The following is an 18,187-nucleotide window of genomic DNA, read 5'->3' on the forward strand; positions in this document are numbered from 1 at the left end:
CTTCATTATATTTTACACAAAGACCCAGAAGCCAACTAATACACCTAAAATAAGATTATCTTTTTTTGAGTTTGAGTTTATTTGATGAAACAGTTTTTTTTTTTTAGGGAAACACACCATCTATTTTACGGCAGGAGGCGTAAATCATTTGTACCTGCATAACATTAAAGTCTCTAATAGTTATATACAACTACTATTTAAACTTGTGGATTGCACAATGGGAGAGTCATTGAAAGAAAAACACAAAATGCGATTGTAGTAAAGCAGGAGATTTATTAGAGGGAGAGGAATATGCCTTCTTCTGTCTGCATGACACTTTCGGTGTGTTATTTTATCACACGTATGCTATCACATATCCAGCAGGACCAAAACTAGTAGACTACTGGAAATAGAAGTGAGCCCCACACCAATGCAAAGTTAACCATAACTTATAAAGTTTAAAGATCCCACCCCACCACCTCCGTCTGTCCACCCACCCACCCGACATCTTTTGCCAATCCAATCCTTCGCCTTGGTGGGAATGTAGCAGCTCAGGATTCAACCAGCTGCAAGACAAGGGAGAGAGAGGGGAAGAAAAGTTTTGGGTGAATTACAGAGAAACTGCAACAAGCCACGACTATTACCGTTTTTTCTGGACATTTAAATGCTGGAACTGTCAAGAGAAATGGACAAAAACACTTGTCCTGTCTGTCTCGGAGTGCAATTAGGCTGCCATCGTTCAGTTTAAAGTGCACATTCAAAAGCACATCACATTCATTTGGGGGTGAACAAAACAGACAGCAAGGTTTTCTGTCTTTCAATTCTAAATCTATACATCCCCAGCTTTCAGAAAGTGATGAATAAAAAAAAAAAAAACCAATGCATCATTGAGCACAGGATGGAATATTAAGGTAAGTTTAGCATGAAATTGTCGTCGGTGGCTGAATAAAAGACTGAAATCTGCCTACTGGGACTGCTGAACATCTGCTTTTGTTTTTCCATCACAACAACCCCGAGAGAATAGAAACACATCAGTATTCAAGGGAAAGTACGGGTAACACAGTCTGCATGCATGATGTTTCCACTGAACAGAAACACCAGGTGACTACAGAACAGGGAGGAAACTAACAGGTCAAGGAGGAACAGAGGATTCAAGGACAAGCCCGATGTCACAGGAGTTTGTAATTTCCCAAAAAAATCTGTTGAAACTTTAAGAAAATGTAATTATCAACCAGGAATATTTCTATGCAACAAACCATATTAAGCAAGTATAATTAGTATAAGCTTAATGGAACAAACAGAAGGTCGTAAGGACACGTTTGGGATTCAAAACATTTCCGGGAAGGACTTTTTTCCTGAAGGTTTGAGTGACGAACTTCCTTCCTCTTTGATCCAGTTCACTTCACAGAAACTGTGATGTCAGTGCTTCTAAGAAACCCAGCAAGTGAGCACACAACATACTGACTTCATCTTTAACTTCCAATGTCAGCGATAAATAATGTAATTCAGTCTGGAAGTGTTTTTATCCAACTGGCCTCTGGACCCTGATGTGAAAATGAACACATTTCCCAAATTTAAAACTAGCAAACTTAACATTAATTAGGTACAGGGGCTCTAATAAAGTGTGTGTACTTCAACAAATGCTCTACACATTTAAATACAAAATGAACCTGCATTCACTTTTTTGTAACAAGCCATTTTACAAATTCATATATGATCAGGAAGACTAAGATGAGCAGCATTGACTCTTTCTAAAGCAACTTTGCTCTGTTCTTATATTACATGATTTTGGTTTAAAATACGATACAAATCAGTACGGTATTTTTTCAGATCATGTCACTTGCAATAACAACATTACTGACATACTGCATCATCTTTTGAGTTGATACAGTGAACTTGTTAGCACAAAAGCTGTTTTTACACAATCAGCAGTTACAGTGCAACATTATCCTCCATTTGGAGTCTTATTCTCTCCACCTGATGAATGTAAGTACAGTAGTCACTCTCTTATAGCTCCTTCAGGAAATATCTGGCTAAATGCTTGACTGAGTTTACTAACTAGTCATTAACTATATCTGTTTGCTGTTTTGTACTGAGCAGGTAAAAATCTTGGCTGAAAATGACACTAAAAGCAGCAAGAAAATGAACCAAAACAATTATCAGACCAGACAACTTAATGAGCTGAAACTATAAAGCTCGAGGGGAGCTGCAGGTTCAGGTGATATTTCTCTGTAGCTTTATCAATTCACATTGTCATTTGATAGATTTGTAGCCACTTTAAAGTGTAGTCTTCATCTTCTCCCATTACATTTTTACTTTGGTCTCGGTCAGTCATATTCAGCAACCAAAAACTAGATCACACTATAGTCTAAAGCAGGGAATGACATGTGCCTCGTCTCAAATCCATTACCACTAACAATTTAAAAAAGCCTTATCATTACAGCACAGTGTACAAATATGTTGGTAGGATTAGATAATCAGCACTCCCACTGACGATTGAAACATCGGAGAAATTAAGTTTCTCAGAAATAGTTTGGTCTACTAAAATTCCAGAAAAGAAAGACAGGAAAGCACATGCACCCCCAGGAGGGAAATGACAACAGCATGTTGGAACTAAAACTATTGAACAGAGTTCAGACACCATTTAGGTCTACAGGAAAGATTCAGCTACTTCAGTGAAAACACTTTACAGTCTGTTTCAGCATACTGATCAAGTTATTGGCCATATCAATCAAATGGGAGTTAATTATCAACCAGTCCAGTCTCTCAAACATCCAAAGGGTCATTTGTGGAGTCCAAGAGAGTGAAGGCAGTATTTGAGCCAAGGAGGAGCAGTGTGAGGAAGAGGAGGAGGACAGCAGGCTATACTGATAGATGGGTGAAGGAAGAAAGGGAAGTATGTCCTGGGTGAAAGGGGAAGTCTCCACTGGATGCAGTAACTGATGTATCATTTGCTTCTGTGTTGAGCTAGAGGTTTACACAGACCAGGGGGTTTTCAAAGTTTCACACTGTAGGGGGCCCCCTTAGACAAAATCAACAAACAGGGCTACCCGCTTTCAAACAGGAAGTATAATGTTTTTTTTGCCTGAATTTGTTTACATTTTGGCAAAATTAGCACAATTAAAAACAGCTGAATTAGCTATTAGCAGTCTTGTTCGAATTGTACCCATGGATGCGCAGAAAACTACCACTGAACTAAACAACATAATGATTCTCTGGTAAGTTCTGGATTTCTGGACATTTATTGGCTCTGGTTATGAGGGATAACCCTCTGAAAGTCACACCGATTCTAAAAATATTTGTATCATGTCTGTGTTCAGATTACACTGAGCAGTCCCCCTCCAGGATTTCGCAATGATCCCTCTATGAACACAACTTCAACAAATCCCTGTGAATTCAGCGCGACTTGCAAGTTTCCGCAAATTTGACCATCATCGCCGTTTCCCACAAAATGTTTTCACGTGTTTACACGTTGCAGCAGACATGTGATACCACCGTCTCACATCACACACAAAAAATAAATAAATAAATAAATAAAAAAGGACAGCGAAAAAACGTATCCAGATCTTCTTTAACAAAGCCGGGGTAAATTGTTTAGCAAAATGTGTAGTTTTTTGGTTGAACATAAAAGGAAATCGTCTATTGACACACAGAGTGTCAGAAAGGCATGGCGGTCATCAGGCAAGACACATCACTGTCACACAGGCCGTTGCATTAAAAAAAAAAAAATTACATCTACCTTTACAGTTATTATTTCCACAATTATATCGAGAGAGAAAAAAAAAAAACGAACAAAAAAAAAAAACGCCCCAAAACATCGGTACTTTCATTTTTTTTAAGCTGTCGCAAAATCTGGCATTTTAGGCCGCAACAATCACAAAAAAGGCCTGCAAAATCCTGAAGGGACTGACTGAGGCTACATCCACACTACTAAGTTTTGTTTTAAAATGCAGACCTTTTGCTACGTTTACACCTGCTGTCCAGACTAAAACCGAATCCGACACTGGTGACCAGTTTGAAAACGCTGCTGACCCCATTTTCGTTTTAAAACTCGTAGCGTTTTAGTGCAGACAGGTGAAAACAGAGGACTTTAAAAATGCTGACGCAGAAGCTCAAGTTTGGCTTCCTAATTGAGACTTATTAGTCAAGCACAGTCAACAGTGTTTTTATTTTGGTATTTTTATTAAAATATTTTGTAATGTGCATGTGCAAAAAAAATAAAATCTCTGGTGTGGTTATTCGCCATTGCTATTCTTTGTTCATTTGCTGCAGAGTAGAGCAGACAGTCCGCTTCCTGTTTACAGCGTACGTAAACGGCCACTAGATGTGCATTTTAATATAAACGGAGATCAACTCTGATACGCGAAAACGCTAGTGTGGACGGAGATCGTTTTCATTTTAAAACTACTTAAACATAGTAGTGTGGATATAGCCTGAGTAACAGCTAAAATACAGCTGAAAGGAAAAACAGAGATCAACTGTATGTGCACGAGAATCAGACACTGAGAAAGAGAAAAGGCCAAAGTCATCTATTAAACAAGAGCAAACCTGTCCAGCGGAGGCAAGCAGTAGACAACAAATATCAAAAAACGTGCATGGCATTCTGCTCTGCTAAATGTCAAAACCTTAAATCTAATTTCTATAGGAGGTGAAAGACAGAAGCAGCAGCATAGTGCTAAGCGCCAAGTCTGTTTTGTGGTTTTTGATCCTGTGGTTATTGGTTCTACATTGGCTTGTTCTCTTTCAGACTTGATTTTATAACGACTAATGGCTAAACAACAATACAACTTTAAATCCTCTCTTTCTACAACTGGTGAAACATTGTGAATTTCTTGAACTGTTGATACCATTTTAGTCCCCATCTTCCATATTTACACCTCGCAAAGTTACATTTTGTTGCCACTGTGACACTCGACCAACTCTTGTAAAATCTTCACCCTTGAGGGATAAAAAAAAACCCTTGGGAGGGGATACGGAAAGGAGGAAAAAGGTTTTTAAATGAAGAACACTTGGTCTTTACAGGCAGTGGCACGGGCGGGGGTTTCCGTGGCAGCGGAGAAGGCAGCTACGATGGAGGCGAAGACGACGTTCGGGTCCTTTGCAGCATCAATGGCTGTGTGCAGGCCCCTTGCACTGTAGTACTTCACCAGAGGGACGGTCTGCCGGTGGTAGGCGTCCAGACGGGAGCGCAGCGTCGTCTCGTTGTCGTCGCTGCGGCGGATAAGCGGCTCACCTGTCACCTTAGTGCAGACAAGAGGGAGAAAAACACATAAGAACAAAGAGAAAGATGGACTGAGATGGTAAAACCTGTACAACAACGCATGCAGTTTCCACTTTTGTCTACAATTAGGTCAACTTAATCAAGTGTCACTGCAACCCTCTCACTTGTTACTTGTTTCTGTATCGAAATCCATCTTTGTGCAAGTCAGTCTTCTTTCTAAGCCAGGAGTTTGTGTGTTGCTTTATTTGCAGACAGTTCGACACAGAGTAACGCACATTAAGGAGGGATGCACTGATCCAATCTGTCGGATCTGTATCAACACCAAACCCTGCCTTATAAATCAGATTAATAGGGGCCAGATGCAACTGATCCACTCGTCCGTGTTATTATAAGATTTTAGTGTTTTCAGTTACATTCAATCAGTCATGGCGGCGCCGCAGCAACACCTGGCCTCTTGTTCCAATCGGTTTTAAATTTGTGAGAAAGAGGGCACTGGTATCACATCTGTACTCTGCATAAGCCGATTCCCTGAGATCAAGTGTCTGAGTTGAAACCAGGATAAAAAATAATTGTTAAAATCGGCCCCATCCTTAGCATAAAGGGCCCCATTTTCTTAGTGGTGCAACAACCCACGCAAGCAGCACCAGATAAGTTTGGTATTTTCTTGACCCTAAAATTGGTTATTTAACTAAATAAATAAGCTGTTCATGTTTTATTTTTGCATTATAAAGCAAATGCTTTTCGATTCGATGCAACCATTTGCCACTAGAAAAATAGAATGATGACTGACAATAAATGTGATAAAAAACCACACCGTCTGACTGGCTGCACATGTACCATGCTGTGTTCACATTGAGCCGCTCTAAACCATCCAAACAACAATATGATTTCCTGGACAGGCAATTTGTTGAGCCGTTGTCCTCATGCGACACGTTTTAGAGCGTTCAGACCAGTTATGTGACTGGCTGAGAGGGAACCTATGAAACACCACACCCGCCGATCTACATTCCACTTCACCCAGCCCTTTTACACTTTGTGTTGCTGCAAAAAATTAATCAAAATAGCAGGTGCGCTTTGAGATGCCCACACAGTCCGTGCAAGACCTACCACTTAGAGCTTGTTGTTGTGCTGGCGAAATTAATAAAAGGGCCTTAAGTCTCTTGGCTCCACCCTCCCTCAAAATAAAAGTAGGACACATCAGAGGTACAAACTCTGTGGAGAAGCAATATGCAGGGGCCTAAAACTGAGAACAGAACCAGCAAAGCTTTATTTTGCTTCATCCAGTGCTGACTACCAGCTCGACAGGCTACCACATCCTTTACTTTTGAAACCCAGAAGGTTTTCTATTTTTCCTAATTACTATGACATGCTGCTTAAACTACCACATGTAGAGACTCATCTCGCTATACATTCAGGTGGTATAGGAACATCTGAACAATGTCCTCACTCATTTACATATGACTGTTGCGGTGTTTCATTCATTAACAGTGTAATAATTTCTCCTGGCATTAGCATGGGCAATCTTTAAAACCCTGCAGGAAATGCTGATCTGTCATCATCTTATAAAAGCTTTTAGTTCCATCAACAAATCAATCACTCTCTTACTTCAAAGCCAAATTCTCTCTCCCCACTGGGTGCCACCAGCAAGCAGAAGTCTTCTCTAATGGAGAAACTACACTGGATGTCCATATTTTTTTGATGGCTTATAACCACAAACATCTCCATGTTTTTAAGATCAGATGTCCCAAACATTTCAGAATGTGTCAAAGCACTTTGTCTGAAGCTGGCTGATCATCACCGATTTCAAACTTGGCAGTGATTTTAGGTGGGTGGCAGTTTAGCAAAAAGCGGTTTCTAAGTGGGTTGTGAAACAACTTACGTCATCCTTCATAGGCTCTTTGGGGGGGTTGAACTCCTCGTGGTATGAGCGGCCACTTGGCTGATGAATTAGTCTGGGGAAATGGAGGGGAGACGGTGAGGACGGAAAAGAAATCAGGGTGACAGCAGAGGAGGACAGATGAGGATTAGACAGCCACAGTGACTCACTAACTACTTAACTGTCCTTTTCACATCCCACACGCTGCCCTTGTCCTACTTGGGCTAGAAAAGGCAGCAGCCAGCCTCCTCCTCCTCCTCACAAAAGGACCCCCGTGGACAGAAAGATGGCTCTTGCAAACTAACTGTCTTCTATTCAGTGTGGCATACAGATTATGTATGAGTGGTTGTTGTGAAGAAAGAGGGCAAATATTGTGTTGCAATAACAAACTCCAATAAAAGAATTTACAACACACCCTTTCTAAAGCATTGACCCGTTTTCAGATGAAGGTCTCTGAAAACACGTCTGCCTGTTCAATGTTTGGGTCAGCTTCAAAGCAGTGCATAGCATGTTACATTAAACAGTTTCAAAACAGTTATAAAGGAGACTTGTTGGAGACTTGTTGGAGACTTGTTGGAGGGAGAACAGCCAGAGAGATGGAAATGTACCAGGAAACAATAAGACCGTGCCAATTAAGTTTTTATAAGGTTTATAACTTTCTCTTTGGTTCTCTATTTGGCCTCCATATGTCAGTTTGCTTTTACATAAGTCAAACCATCAGGCCAGAAAGCAGCCCAGCGAAGTCCTAGTTATAATGTAAATTATTATTATTACAACTTAATAATAATACCACAATTAATACTACAGTTACATGAGATACGGATGCACCTTACTAACCAAGCTGGCATCACCGTCTCGTCCAAATATGGTAATAAAGCACCATGTGGTTTTTCTGATGTTGGTGGAGTTTTGCTGTTGGCAATGCTCCTGTGACTTTGTTGTTGAAATATTAATGACCATATTATCTTTCTTACAAAACTATGTCCTTATCAGATAACACTAAACACCTTAAATTAATTTATTGGTTTCTGTAGGTCACCTGTACTTTTCCAGCGGTGGAAGAAGTTTCATACTTAAGTAAAAGTACAGATACCACATGAAAAATGTTACTCAAGTCATCCAGTATAAACCTACTCAAGTAAAAGTAAAAAAAGTACATGGATTTAAAAGTACTTAAGTAATCAAAAGTGAAAGTACCCAGTAGGGATGTGGATCGAGACCCAGTTCCAAAATTTCTCAAAATCCGAAAATCAATAAGGTTTGAACTTATCGATACTGCTACGGAGACTTGCGGGTCCTATGATGTAACGTTGTGTCTCGAGCGTCAAATCTGATTTAATGTGAAATGCAATGGATAAGAAAATCATCAGGCTGCAGTATCTGCCCGCTCTCTGTCGGCTCCCACCCACCCCCCAGAGCGAGAGGCGGCGCCATCGCGGTGGAATAAGGTGAGGGTTAAGTTTTCTCCAAACTACTGTAACGTTAGTTGATGACAGCTACGCTCTTAAGTACGTGCAATAAAACCTTCGCAAGTAAAAAGACAATACTTTATCAATACACCTGTCTGTAAGGTAACGTTAAACATACAGAAATTGTTAATTTAATCATCTCTGTCCTCAGTATCTCATCCTCTATGTTTTATACAAGCACAGCTAACGCTAGCTTGGCATTAGCGAAATGTTAATAACAAGATAAATAGAAAGCTGTCTGTCTGGAGCACAGACTGGTCTGTAGTCTTAAAAACTCAGCTGCTGGCTGAGACAAAGCAGCCGCTCCTCCTCCTACCTGGTAACGTTACCTGCAGCAAGCGAGAGAGGAGGGACTGATACAGACTGATGTTATTCTTTCTAAACTTCACTCACTACTTGTGATGTCAGATAAAGTTACTTTGCTGTTGTTTCTAGAGCAGTAACATTAATGTTTTACTGCTCTAGAAACAACATTTAGCTGTATTTAAAATATTAAATTAAAAACAAGCAGGCAGTTAATATGTACACTTCAACATATGTTTATTTATCGCAAGTGATATGTCATCTCTCCCTCTCTAATCTATATCTCAATATCTCTCTCTATCTCTCGTTATCGCACATTGAATATTTTCCTCATACCGTGCTGGCCTACCTCATGCCCGTTGGGTCTGGTCTTACCAAATAACCATCACTAAATAATAGTAAAGTATCCATAGCTGTATAGATAAAGAATCGTATCGTTAAGCAGTCTCAATAAGGGTATCAATAAAAATTAAAAATCCCCATCCCTAGTATGCAGAAACCAAAATTAACTGAAACACTTCAATTTACAATCTCACCAAAAAACCACACACATATTAACTTCAGCACCTCTCATAAAGTGCAGCTCACAGTCCCAAACAGAGCAAAGTTGGCTTCAGTTTTCAGATGTTTATATTGCAAAACTCTACCATGTGACCACTCGGTCATAAACTGGCTGCAACTCAATGCAAAAACAGAGCTGCTGCACAGTCACACCTGACACCACAAAGCTCTCACTACAATCCTCCCTCTGTAAAAAGCCTGAATAGAAACCTCTTCTAGAAAAGTCCAGTGCTGGTTTGAACAGACCTCTGCTCACTAACTTAGTCCACATGAAGTCTGATAAGACTGGGGGCCAATCTGCTGGGTCACTTGGTGGAGCAGCAACTGTTCCATTAGGGTCTGAGCTGCTTGTATCTGATGCTGGCTGTACATCTCTGGCTCTGCTCGTACTGACTGAGGCTGGATGTGGATCAGCTGTGCTTATACTGGCTGGAGTCTGTTCCTGTACTGGCGGATGATCCAGCATCTACTCTACTGACAAACTTCAGCACTGCCCCTGTAAATTATAGGTATTTTCTATGCTGCATCAGGCCCATTCAAACTGGCTCCTCCAGATTTCCTTCAATACATTTTCAAATATAAAAAACTATTTATTAAATGACTTGGCTGAATATGGTGAAGCTTATTATTTATTGGAGATGTGCACCCATATTGCCCAGTCTATAATCAACATTTTAATGCTCAACATGAATCCACTGCTTCCCATCTTGCATTAGTCCAGAGTTGTAACTAAACTTCACTGTCGTGTTTTAAAATGATGTATGATGAGTGACATCACATCCTGTCTGGACTGATCCCACAGATGTTTCTTGCTCAAATGCGTGAGTTTAATTTCATGCATGTGCATGAACGCATTTCCACGCGCAACGCGATCATCTTTCCGAGCTTCAGTTAATAACCACTGTGGCCCGTCTGCGTTTATCAAACGTAATAAATAATTGTATTTCACTTAACATTGTTCAGTCACAGTCTGGCCAGCTGGTTAGCAGGACAGACAGACAGATTCACTGCAGCTGCACGTTAGGCTAAGTGTGATCTACATCAGCCTTGTTTACCTGACTGCTGTTCCCGCACAACTGTAATTTAGTTTTTCTCTTCTCGTTCCCAGAAGGATAGTCCCTCTTCATCCTCTCATCAAGGTTTTAAACATTTGCGTTCACCTTTGACAGAAAAGTGAGGCGGGGCCATCTGGATCTGCACTGGACTGTCACCATGTATGCCGGTGTCACATCAACTGGCTGAAGTTGATTCGCACCAAGTTTTACATTTGTTTTTCAGTGCTGCTCCACAGGCTACTAATACATACATATTTATTCATTTAGCTGACACTTTTATTCAAAGGGACTTACAATTGCTATTTCGAACCCGGGTCTCTCACACCCAAGGTATGTTTTATCCACTGCGTCTTCACCACCCTAACCGATATAACGAGGTCTCATGCAGAATGTAACGGAGTAAAAAGTCGATATTTGGCTTTGAAATGTAGCTAAGTGAAAGTAAAAAGCAACTAAAAATACTCAAGTACAGATACCAAAAATACATAAGGATAGTAACAAAGTATTTGTACTTTGTTATTTACCACCACTGTACTTTTCCAAGTTTGCCAACCATGTGACTTACATAACATGACCATAAGTATCACTATAAAATCCTGTAAACTGAAGAGTTACTAATTCACGTTTTTATTTTATACATGCGTCTCTTTTCCGCTATAATTAGCATCTCAGCAAACAGTTGAAAAGTACAACCAGGCACTGAGCAGCTTTGGTATTCAGCACACTGCATCATGGACGGATGCATCGTCTTCTTTAAGGATTCAAACTGTGACCTTCCAGCCGCTGGACGCTCTTCAAACCCCCCTCAGGCCACCTTTTCTGTTGATCGCATGCTTTCATGCTCCACTTTTCTCCAGCATTATCTCACTGTCCCAGACTCTTCTGTTCACATGAATCAATCTACCTGCCCGGGTGGATTTAACACACAGACAGAATGAGGAGCTTGAGGTACAAGCACCATCCTGGGAAATCATAAACCACTGGGAAATAAAACAGATTGAATCCTTTCTCTGGTCTTGAATATTTAACTCTCTCTCATGCAGACTCCTACCTGCCACAGATCCTGCGGACCAACAGAGAGTCGGCAACAGCGAACTCGATCACAGAGTCCAGCTTCTCGTGTCTTTTATCCAACAAGTTGTCCAGCTAGAAGACACAAACATAAGACATGACATATCTTTTGTTGAGTATAAAAAGTACTTTGCTCTTTCTTTAGGTTTCTCCCACTTCTCTCCAATAAGATGAATCAGACTGAAATAAAGCTGAAAGTCTAAAAATGTATTGCTGTTGCGGAGTGAATAAATGTACATTCTCAAATAGTACAGTGCATTTATATACCTTAATAAAACTATGCCATAACATGTTATTTGGAGACACCTTCATTTCTCATTTCCCCCGTTTTAAAAAGAATATCTGATCATATTTCAGTGGAAAGCCTACTTGTTTTCTGAACTATTCCCATTTTTCTTGTTAATTTGCAGAAAACCTGATATTTTATGAAGTTTGTTTTTGCTGCTGTGACTGTGAAGTTTTTCTATCTTGCTGTTCATTCATTTGGCAGTTTATATTTTCTGGTCCCATAAAAGATTGAACAATCCTTAAATTGTACTAATAATTAAAAATAATAAAATAATTCTTATTCCAAATAGCAAAAATGTGTGACATGTCACCAGTTTGTCTTGCTAGTGGTGTAGTATGTCAATTAATTTGTGCTGTTAGTGTGAACTGTGAAAGTATTTAATCTAAATTAAATTTGACAATAACAAACTTTCAGACATTTTGGAAAATAGAATAATTTACTTTCTTGTAGAGAGTTAGATGAGAAGATGGTCGATACCAATAGGTTTAAGGATTAAGTATGGAACTAGAGCTGGGACTTAACACAAAGACTGGAAACAGCTAGACTGGTTCTGTCTAAAGTTAAAAAAAATACCTAAATAACAAGTTGACTCTCTTTACGGGATGTTACATGATAGTTATTTCTCCATTTTCTAAATTTCTATTGTGACCTACTACTTATCGATGCCCTCTTTTAATGATTTAATTCCAGTCTGTGCCGCTTTGTTTTAGATGGTAACAGCAGAAAGCAACACCATCAAATTAAATCCTCACCATTTCTGCTTGTTTGACTGTGCGGGGGAATCCGTCCAACAGGAAGCCCTTCCTGCAGGCCGACGTGTCCAGGTTCTTCTCGATGAGCTCCACGACCATCTCATCACTGACCTGCAAGTGAACGAAAAGATAATTCTCTCATCTATCCATTTACATTGTACCATGCTACATTCTGGATAGCAACAGCTCTGTACAGGAGCCACATAAAGACATTCACTAAAAAAAAAAAAAAAAAAAAAAACACAGTTCAGTTGCTTCTGATACACAGAAAATGTAATTCATTACAATAAAAGGAGTAATTAAAGTACAGCAAACAGACTTGTTTATGTTGAGACACTGAAGAAAGTAAGAGTTAAGTAACATGTGCATAAAGACACAGTTGAATGGAAAGCCTCCTCTGCACCAGCACCATCTTTGTGGCAAACTCCTTTTGGTCAGCTGGCCGCCCTAGAACAGTTACCACATAGGCTGCTTGACTTGATGGAGGAGTAAAATGGAGGCAGAACCATTTCATTTACAGCTTATAAAAGTCACAATAAACTATAATGGAAAATGTGGATAACTGAGGGTGTACACCTTGTTAGCATACCGGCAATGCTGTAAACTTAATAATTCTGTGCGTCACTAGTCGCAGGTTCTGGATGTGCAGGCAGGCTGATTAAAATATCTTAAAAATAACTTTGAAACAACTACAGACTGTGCAGAACTCAGCTGCAAGGCTTTTAACCGGAACCAAGAGGTACAATTACATCACACCTGTTTTAGCCTCTTTACATTGGCTCCCTGTGTGTTATAGGATTCATTTTAAGATCTTATTGATTACTTTGAAGGCTCTCCATGACCTGGCTCTGGATTAGATTTTGGATCTTTTAACTCCTTATGAACGTTTGCGTACTTTGAGATCTCCAGACAGGAGTCTCCTGTATCTTCCTGAGTACAGGCTGAGATCTAAAACAGTTAGTCAGTAAACTCTTTTAACACTCTCCTAAAAATGCATTTTTAATATAAAGTATATCCTGATTTTATAGGAGCAGCCTGCTTATTTTAATGTTTTAATTTTCTTGTTTTATTTCTTCTTTTCATTTTGCCTCATGTATTTTATCATTCACTGTGTTATTTTATTTAATTTGGCTCTCTGTGTCTCTATGAAGCACTTTGTAGTTTGTTTTTATAATTGTTCTAGAAATAAAGTTAAAATTTAAATATGTAGTGCAACTTAAAATGTGTAGAAGATCAATAAAAATCTAGTGTCCGTCTAAGCTCACGCTTACAAAAGAATTAAATAAAACAAAAGAACACAGAGTCATTAATAAAAAAAAAAAAAAAAAAAAGGTAAACATGTTTGCCTCCATCAGCAGACATAACTACAACTATTACTATTACTTTTTTAGAGTATAACTTTTCTTTGTATATGGATACATCTAGTATTATATCCAGATATGGATATGAAAAAGCTTGAAGGAATGAATTTTTTTCCTGGAAAAATGTTGTTTGCTGTCTCACAGTTGTTGCACTGCACTCTTGTGTTTTCATTATCGGTGGACGCTATTTTAGCCGTTACATGTCACTGAAGACAAATAAAACATGAAACACAGTCATGTGGGACTGAACATGAATGGCTGTAATGTCAACACACGGCCCCACAGAGGGCAAAAGGAGCAGAGAAAGTAAAATACACAGAAATCATGAGAAGCAGATGAGCAGAAACGTTACCAGTTTTCCAGAATCCATGGTCTCCTTGAGCCTCTTGCCGAGCTCTGAGCCCGAAGCCACCATGGCCCTCAACATGTCTCCGGTGGCCAGGTGGCAAACACAGTACTGCTCTGCTAGCCGAGGGGCCTGCAGGGAGTAGGAGAGATCATTCATGTTAAATAATACATTATTCAAGTTTTAAGCTAACGCCACAAAGTTTGGCTGCAGATTTGACTTTGTTCTACCCACTGTTCTGTCAGAGAGCCAACCGCCTGCACTTGGCTGGCAAAAGCATGAAAGAAGTTTGGGTGTTTTGGCTGAGAGACCTGAGAGTTTTCAGGCCAAGCCACCTCTCTAACATATTAAATTGTCATTTATACAACTCAACTGATGAGTCACTTAGATATTAGGAATATCTTCTCCTTTTATGAAGAAAACTATTTAGGTAAAAGCTTCGTTCCCCAGTTAATTTAGTCAATTAAGTTCATTATAGTCATATCAGGATATAATGATATTTAATAAATGTACTTGTTTGTCCGAATAGATGGAGGGACATTCAGTTTACTGTACAAGATTAAAGAAAAGCAGAAAATCTTCCCATCTGAGAAGCTGTAACCGGCAATTGTTGCATTTTTGAATAGACTTTAACTATCAAATAATCATTTCAGGGGAGATCACTTTGCTGAGAACCGAGAACTCCAACCAGATCACAACACGTGTTACAGGAGACTGAAGACACAGTAAGTAATGCCAGCACACGTGCCTGTGCCCTTCAACATGCACGTGCGTATGATGCAAGAGTACTACACAATGTGAAGATGTCACGACAAACTGAAGCAGGTCATTTTGACATGTTGCTGGTTTCTTTCTCCTACAAATTTACAACAGAAATCATTCTGAATTGTGTAACTGCATTCTCAAAAAGGGTTCTTCTGGCAATAATCATACAGTAATAAGACAAAATACGCTATTTCTCTTTTTTACAAGATGTGCCGCAATCAACAGCCTAATTCACAGAAAGAGAAAACAACGTGCCTTTAAGACTGACAAACGCTTGTACAATTATCTTTACTAAAATGCTTGGGCTCATGACTGTCTTTAGTTGATATTTTGTAGGTTTTCAGGTAAATCATTAGTTTACATATTGCATATCAATGTTGGTCAACATCTTTGTCAAACTGCAGGTGAATGCCACTGTAATTCTGAATCATGGTCACTGCAGCAGGTTTGGTCCCAGACTGACACTGTATGATGTGGCAGTAGCAGATAAGAGTTAATGAAGTCAAATCAGGATGCAATTAACAGTTATTTTCATTAGCAATTAATTTGTTAGTGTTTAAATGTAACAAATAGTGAAAATGCCCATCACAATTTCCCAGGGCCTAAGATGGCATTGTTATATTGTTAGTTTTGTCAAACCAGCAAGCCACAGCCCAAAGATGTTCAATTTACAACCACACAACATCAAAAAACAGCAATCCATCACATTTGAGAAGCAAGAACCATTTTCACTTGATAAATGATGGGAATAATTAACACATTATAAAAATCCTACTCTCTTTTGATTGGCTGATTAATCGACTTGTAATGTGGTTTCAGAAACGACACAAGTAGAAAATTCTTCAGCCCATTATCTGGCATTTTGAGTTAATCGGTATCGGCTGATGTCTGCACTCACGAGACAGATAAACAAAAAGTGTCTGCAGACACATCAGCAAGCAGCCATGTCAGTGTGGCTCCTTGTGAGTTTTGGGAAGGTGGTAAAAAAGTTTAAAAGCCTTAAATTTTGTCAGTCACCATCGTCTTGTCTTAATCCTCAATGACAATTTGATTTCATGTTTGAACAAAAGGGAAGTAAAATAATTATTTTGGGGAACAAGACACACTAAATCCCTCCCCATCCTTTTGTCTCACAGGAAGTGTGTGGCTCCTTGTGAGTTTTGGGAAGGTGGTGAAAAAGTTTAAAAGCCTTAAATTTTGTCAGTCACAATCGTCTTGTCTTAATCCTAAATAACAGCAAATCGGATATAAAATCATTGCTGGCTAGTGTTAAATATATATATTTATGCTGTAGAGAAAAATGTAGCTGAATGACGTCACTTCTCCATAAACTCCGGTCATGCTCAGAAATCTACAGCCTAACCTAAAGTATTTTTTATTTCATTAAACAATTCCATATTAAACAGCACATTACAGGCTGAGATAACATGTATATTAGATTGTACTCTGCATGGAATAATTGAAATTAAACATGACTTTTCTTTGTTTTGATATCTGCATTATACATTATTGGCCACCCTGCTCTCTCTAAATATCGGCATCGGCCATTGAAAAACCCATATCAGTTTGCCACTAGAAAATAAGTCCAAAAAACTACAAATACTGCAGAATTGCTTAAGTAGAAGTAAAAAGAGATAATGAATCAATGCCAATTCTGATAACATAGTAATCTATATAATAAATAATATTTGCTTTTTGCAGCATTTGGACAGTGAGCTTTTACATTTAAGTGTTTCATATCACAGTAAACATATTTTAGTCTTTGTAAATCCTTTTATAGACCTTTAGATGTAACGTTAGCCCTGCAGAAACATTTAATGCTGCACTACATAATGCAGGTGAAAATAAAAACAGAACAGGTTTAAAAGTTGTAACTTCATCATGACACCAAAGAAACTATGCGTGCATGTAAACATATTTCTTGACGAATGAGGTTGAACATGTTTATTAATAATACAACTTTAACCTTAACAGACTGTCCAGCTTGTCTGAGAGTTGTAGTGACAAACCAGGTAAAGACAGGTAGGTTAGCATTAGCATTAGCTACTAATGCCGACCATGCGCTGCAGTTTTTACAAGCTAACAGCTAGCTCGGTTAGCTCGACTGGGTGTCTCTCTCACCTGAGTCCCCTTTCCGGCTCCGGGCGGTCCAAGCAGGATGGCACGGATCCCCTCGTGCACATCGGCTATTGCCTCCTTTAGTTGCGTGCTGGGGGCCATGTCTGGACCGGGAGACTACCAGGGCAGAAACTTTAGTAAAGTCTGTCACTGTCGTCCTGTTGACACTTCAGTCAACTTCAGCCAGGAAAAGAAACGCCTCCGCCTCCTCTCTGCCACAGCGGTTAAACCCCGCACACTATTGGAAACTCGGCGTTTGATTGGCCGTCCGACCGTTCCGTCATAAATTGTGTGTGTTGATTGGACACAACTTGTTCGACGCCTCATTGCGTAATATCCGGAAAGTGTTCACTATTTCATTATAAATGAGTGATTTTATTGTTACTCATAGTCTTCCTGAATTTATTTTGAACAATACTTTTCGGTTTCCATGCCTATCCCAATTCATAATTAATATTATTATTCTTTAATATTTGTTTAATTGTATATAATATATTTTTCTCATTTATTTATATTGGCGTTTTGGGGGCGAAAATATATAAAGAAATTTTCAAAAATGGCCCCAAAACTTACAAATTCTTTCCAATTCTCGATGCTGGAAGTAAAAACAGTAAAAAATTAAAAACTCTAGATTTACTTACAAAGCACTACTAATCCATTTGCTGACTTTGAGATGCAATTGTAAGCTCTAATTCTAGCTAATTTTTCAGCATTAAAGCTCTTTCTTGATGTCTGAAATAGTACAAAAGTTTAAAAAAATACTCACTGAGAAAACTGCATCTGCTGATATGAAATGTATTTGGAAATTTCCCCTGCAAAACATCTTTGTAGACATTACTGACTATGGATAGTATGCATGTTATTTTGTGGTCTCCTTATAATTTCTTTGGTTTATTTGAAGATTATTATTAGTATGATGATGGTGACAGTACATATTCAGTCAGTGAAGATGAGAGGGAGAGAGGGAATTTCTGGATTTCATTTAGTTTTACATTCGTTGTTTTGTAATTTCTATAACATA

The 18,187-nt window shown here is 39.0% G+C and overlaps 1 protein-coding gene across 2 annotated transcripts; it reads right to left on the reverse strand.

The window, feature by feature from the left end:
- Positions 1–251: 251 nt before the first annotated feature.
- On the reverse strand, positions 252–17,365 carry ak2 (adenylate kinase 2). Of its 2 annotated transcripts, XM_038725014.1 has the most exons (7): positions 17,170–17,365; positions 14,290–14,415; positions 12,577–12,687; positions 11,516–11,610; positions 7,080–7,152; positions 5,000–5,219; positions 252–545 (listed from the first exon to the last, which is right to left on the reverse strand). In XM_038725014.1, the coding sequence occupies exons 1-7, from the start codon at positions 17,266–17,268 to the stop codon at positions 538–540; spliced, it is 732 nt and encodes a 243-aa protein (XP_038580942.1). In that variant the 5' UTR covers positions 17,269–17,365; the 3' UTR covers positions 252–537. The 2 variants fall into 2 exon arrangements, with proteins under 2 accessions (XP_038580942.1, XP_038580941.1); XM_038725013.1 differs by lacking the exon at positions 252–545 and having other exon boundaries at positions 4,493–5,219.
- Between the last annotated feature and the right edge of the window lie 822 nt (positions 17,366–18,187).

Source organism: Micropterus salmoides, unplaced genomic scaffold (genome assembly GCF_014851395.1).
Source record: "Micropterus salmoides isolate LMB-PRFRI ecotype aquatic unplaced genomic scaffold, ASM1485139v1 Ms_hic_scaffold_17, whole genome shotgun sequence".
Classification (NCBI taxonomy): domain Eukaryota; kingdom Metazoa; phylum Chordata; class Actinopteri; order Centrarchiformes; family Centrarchidae; genus Micropterus; species Micropterus salmoides.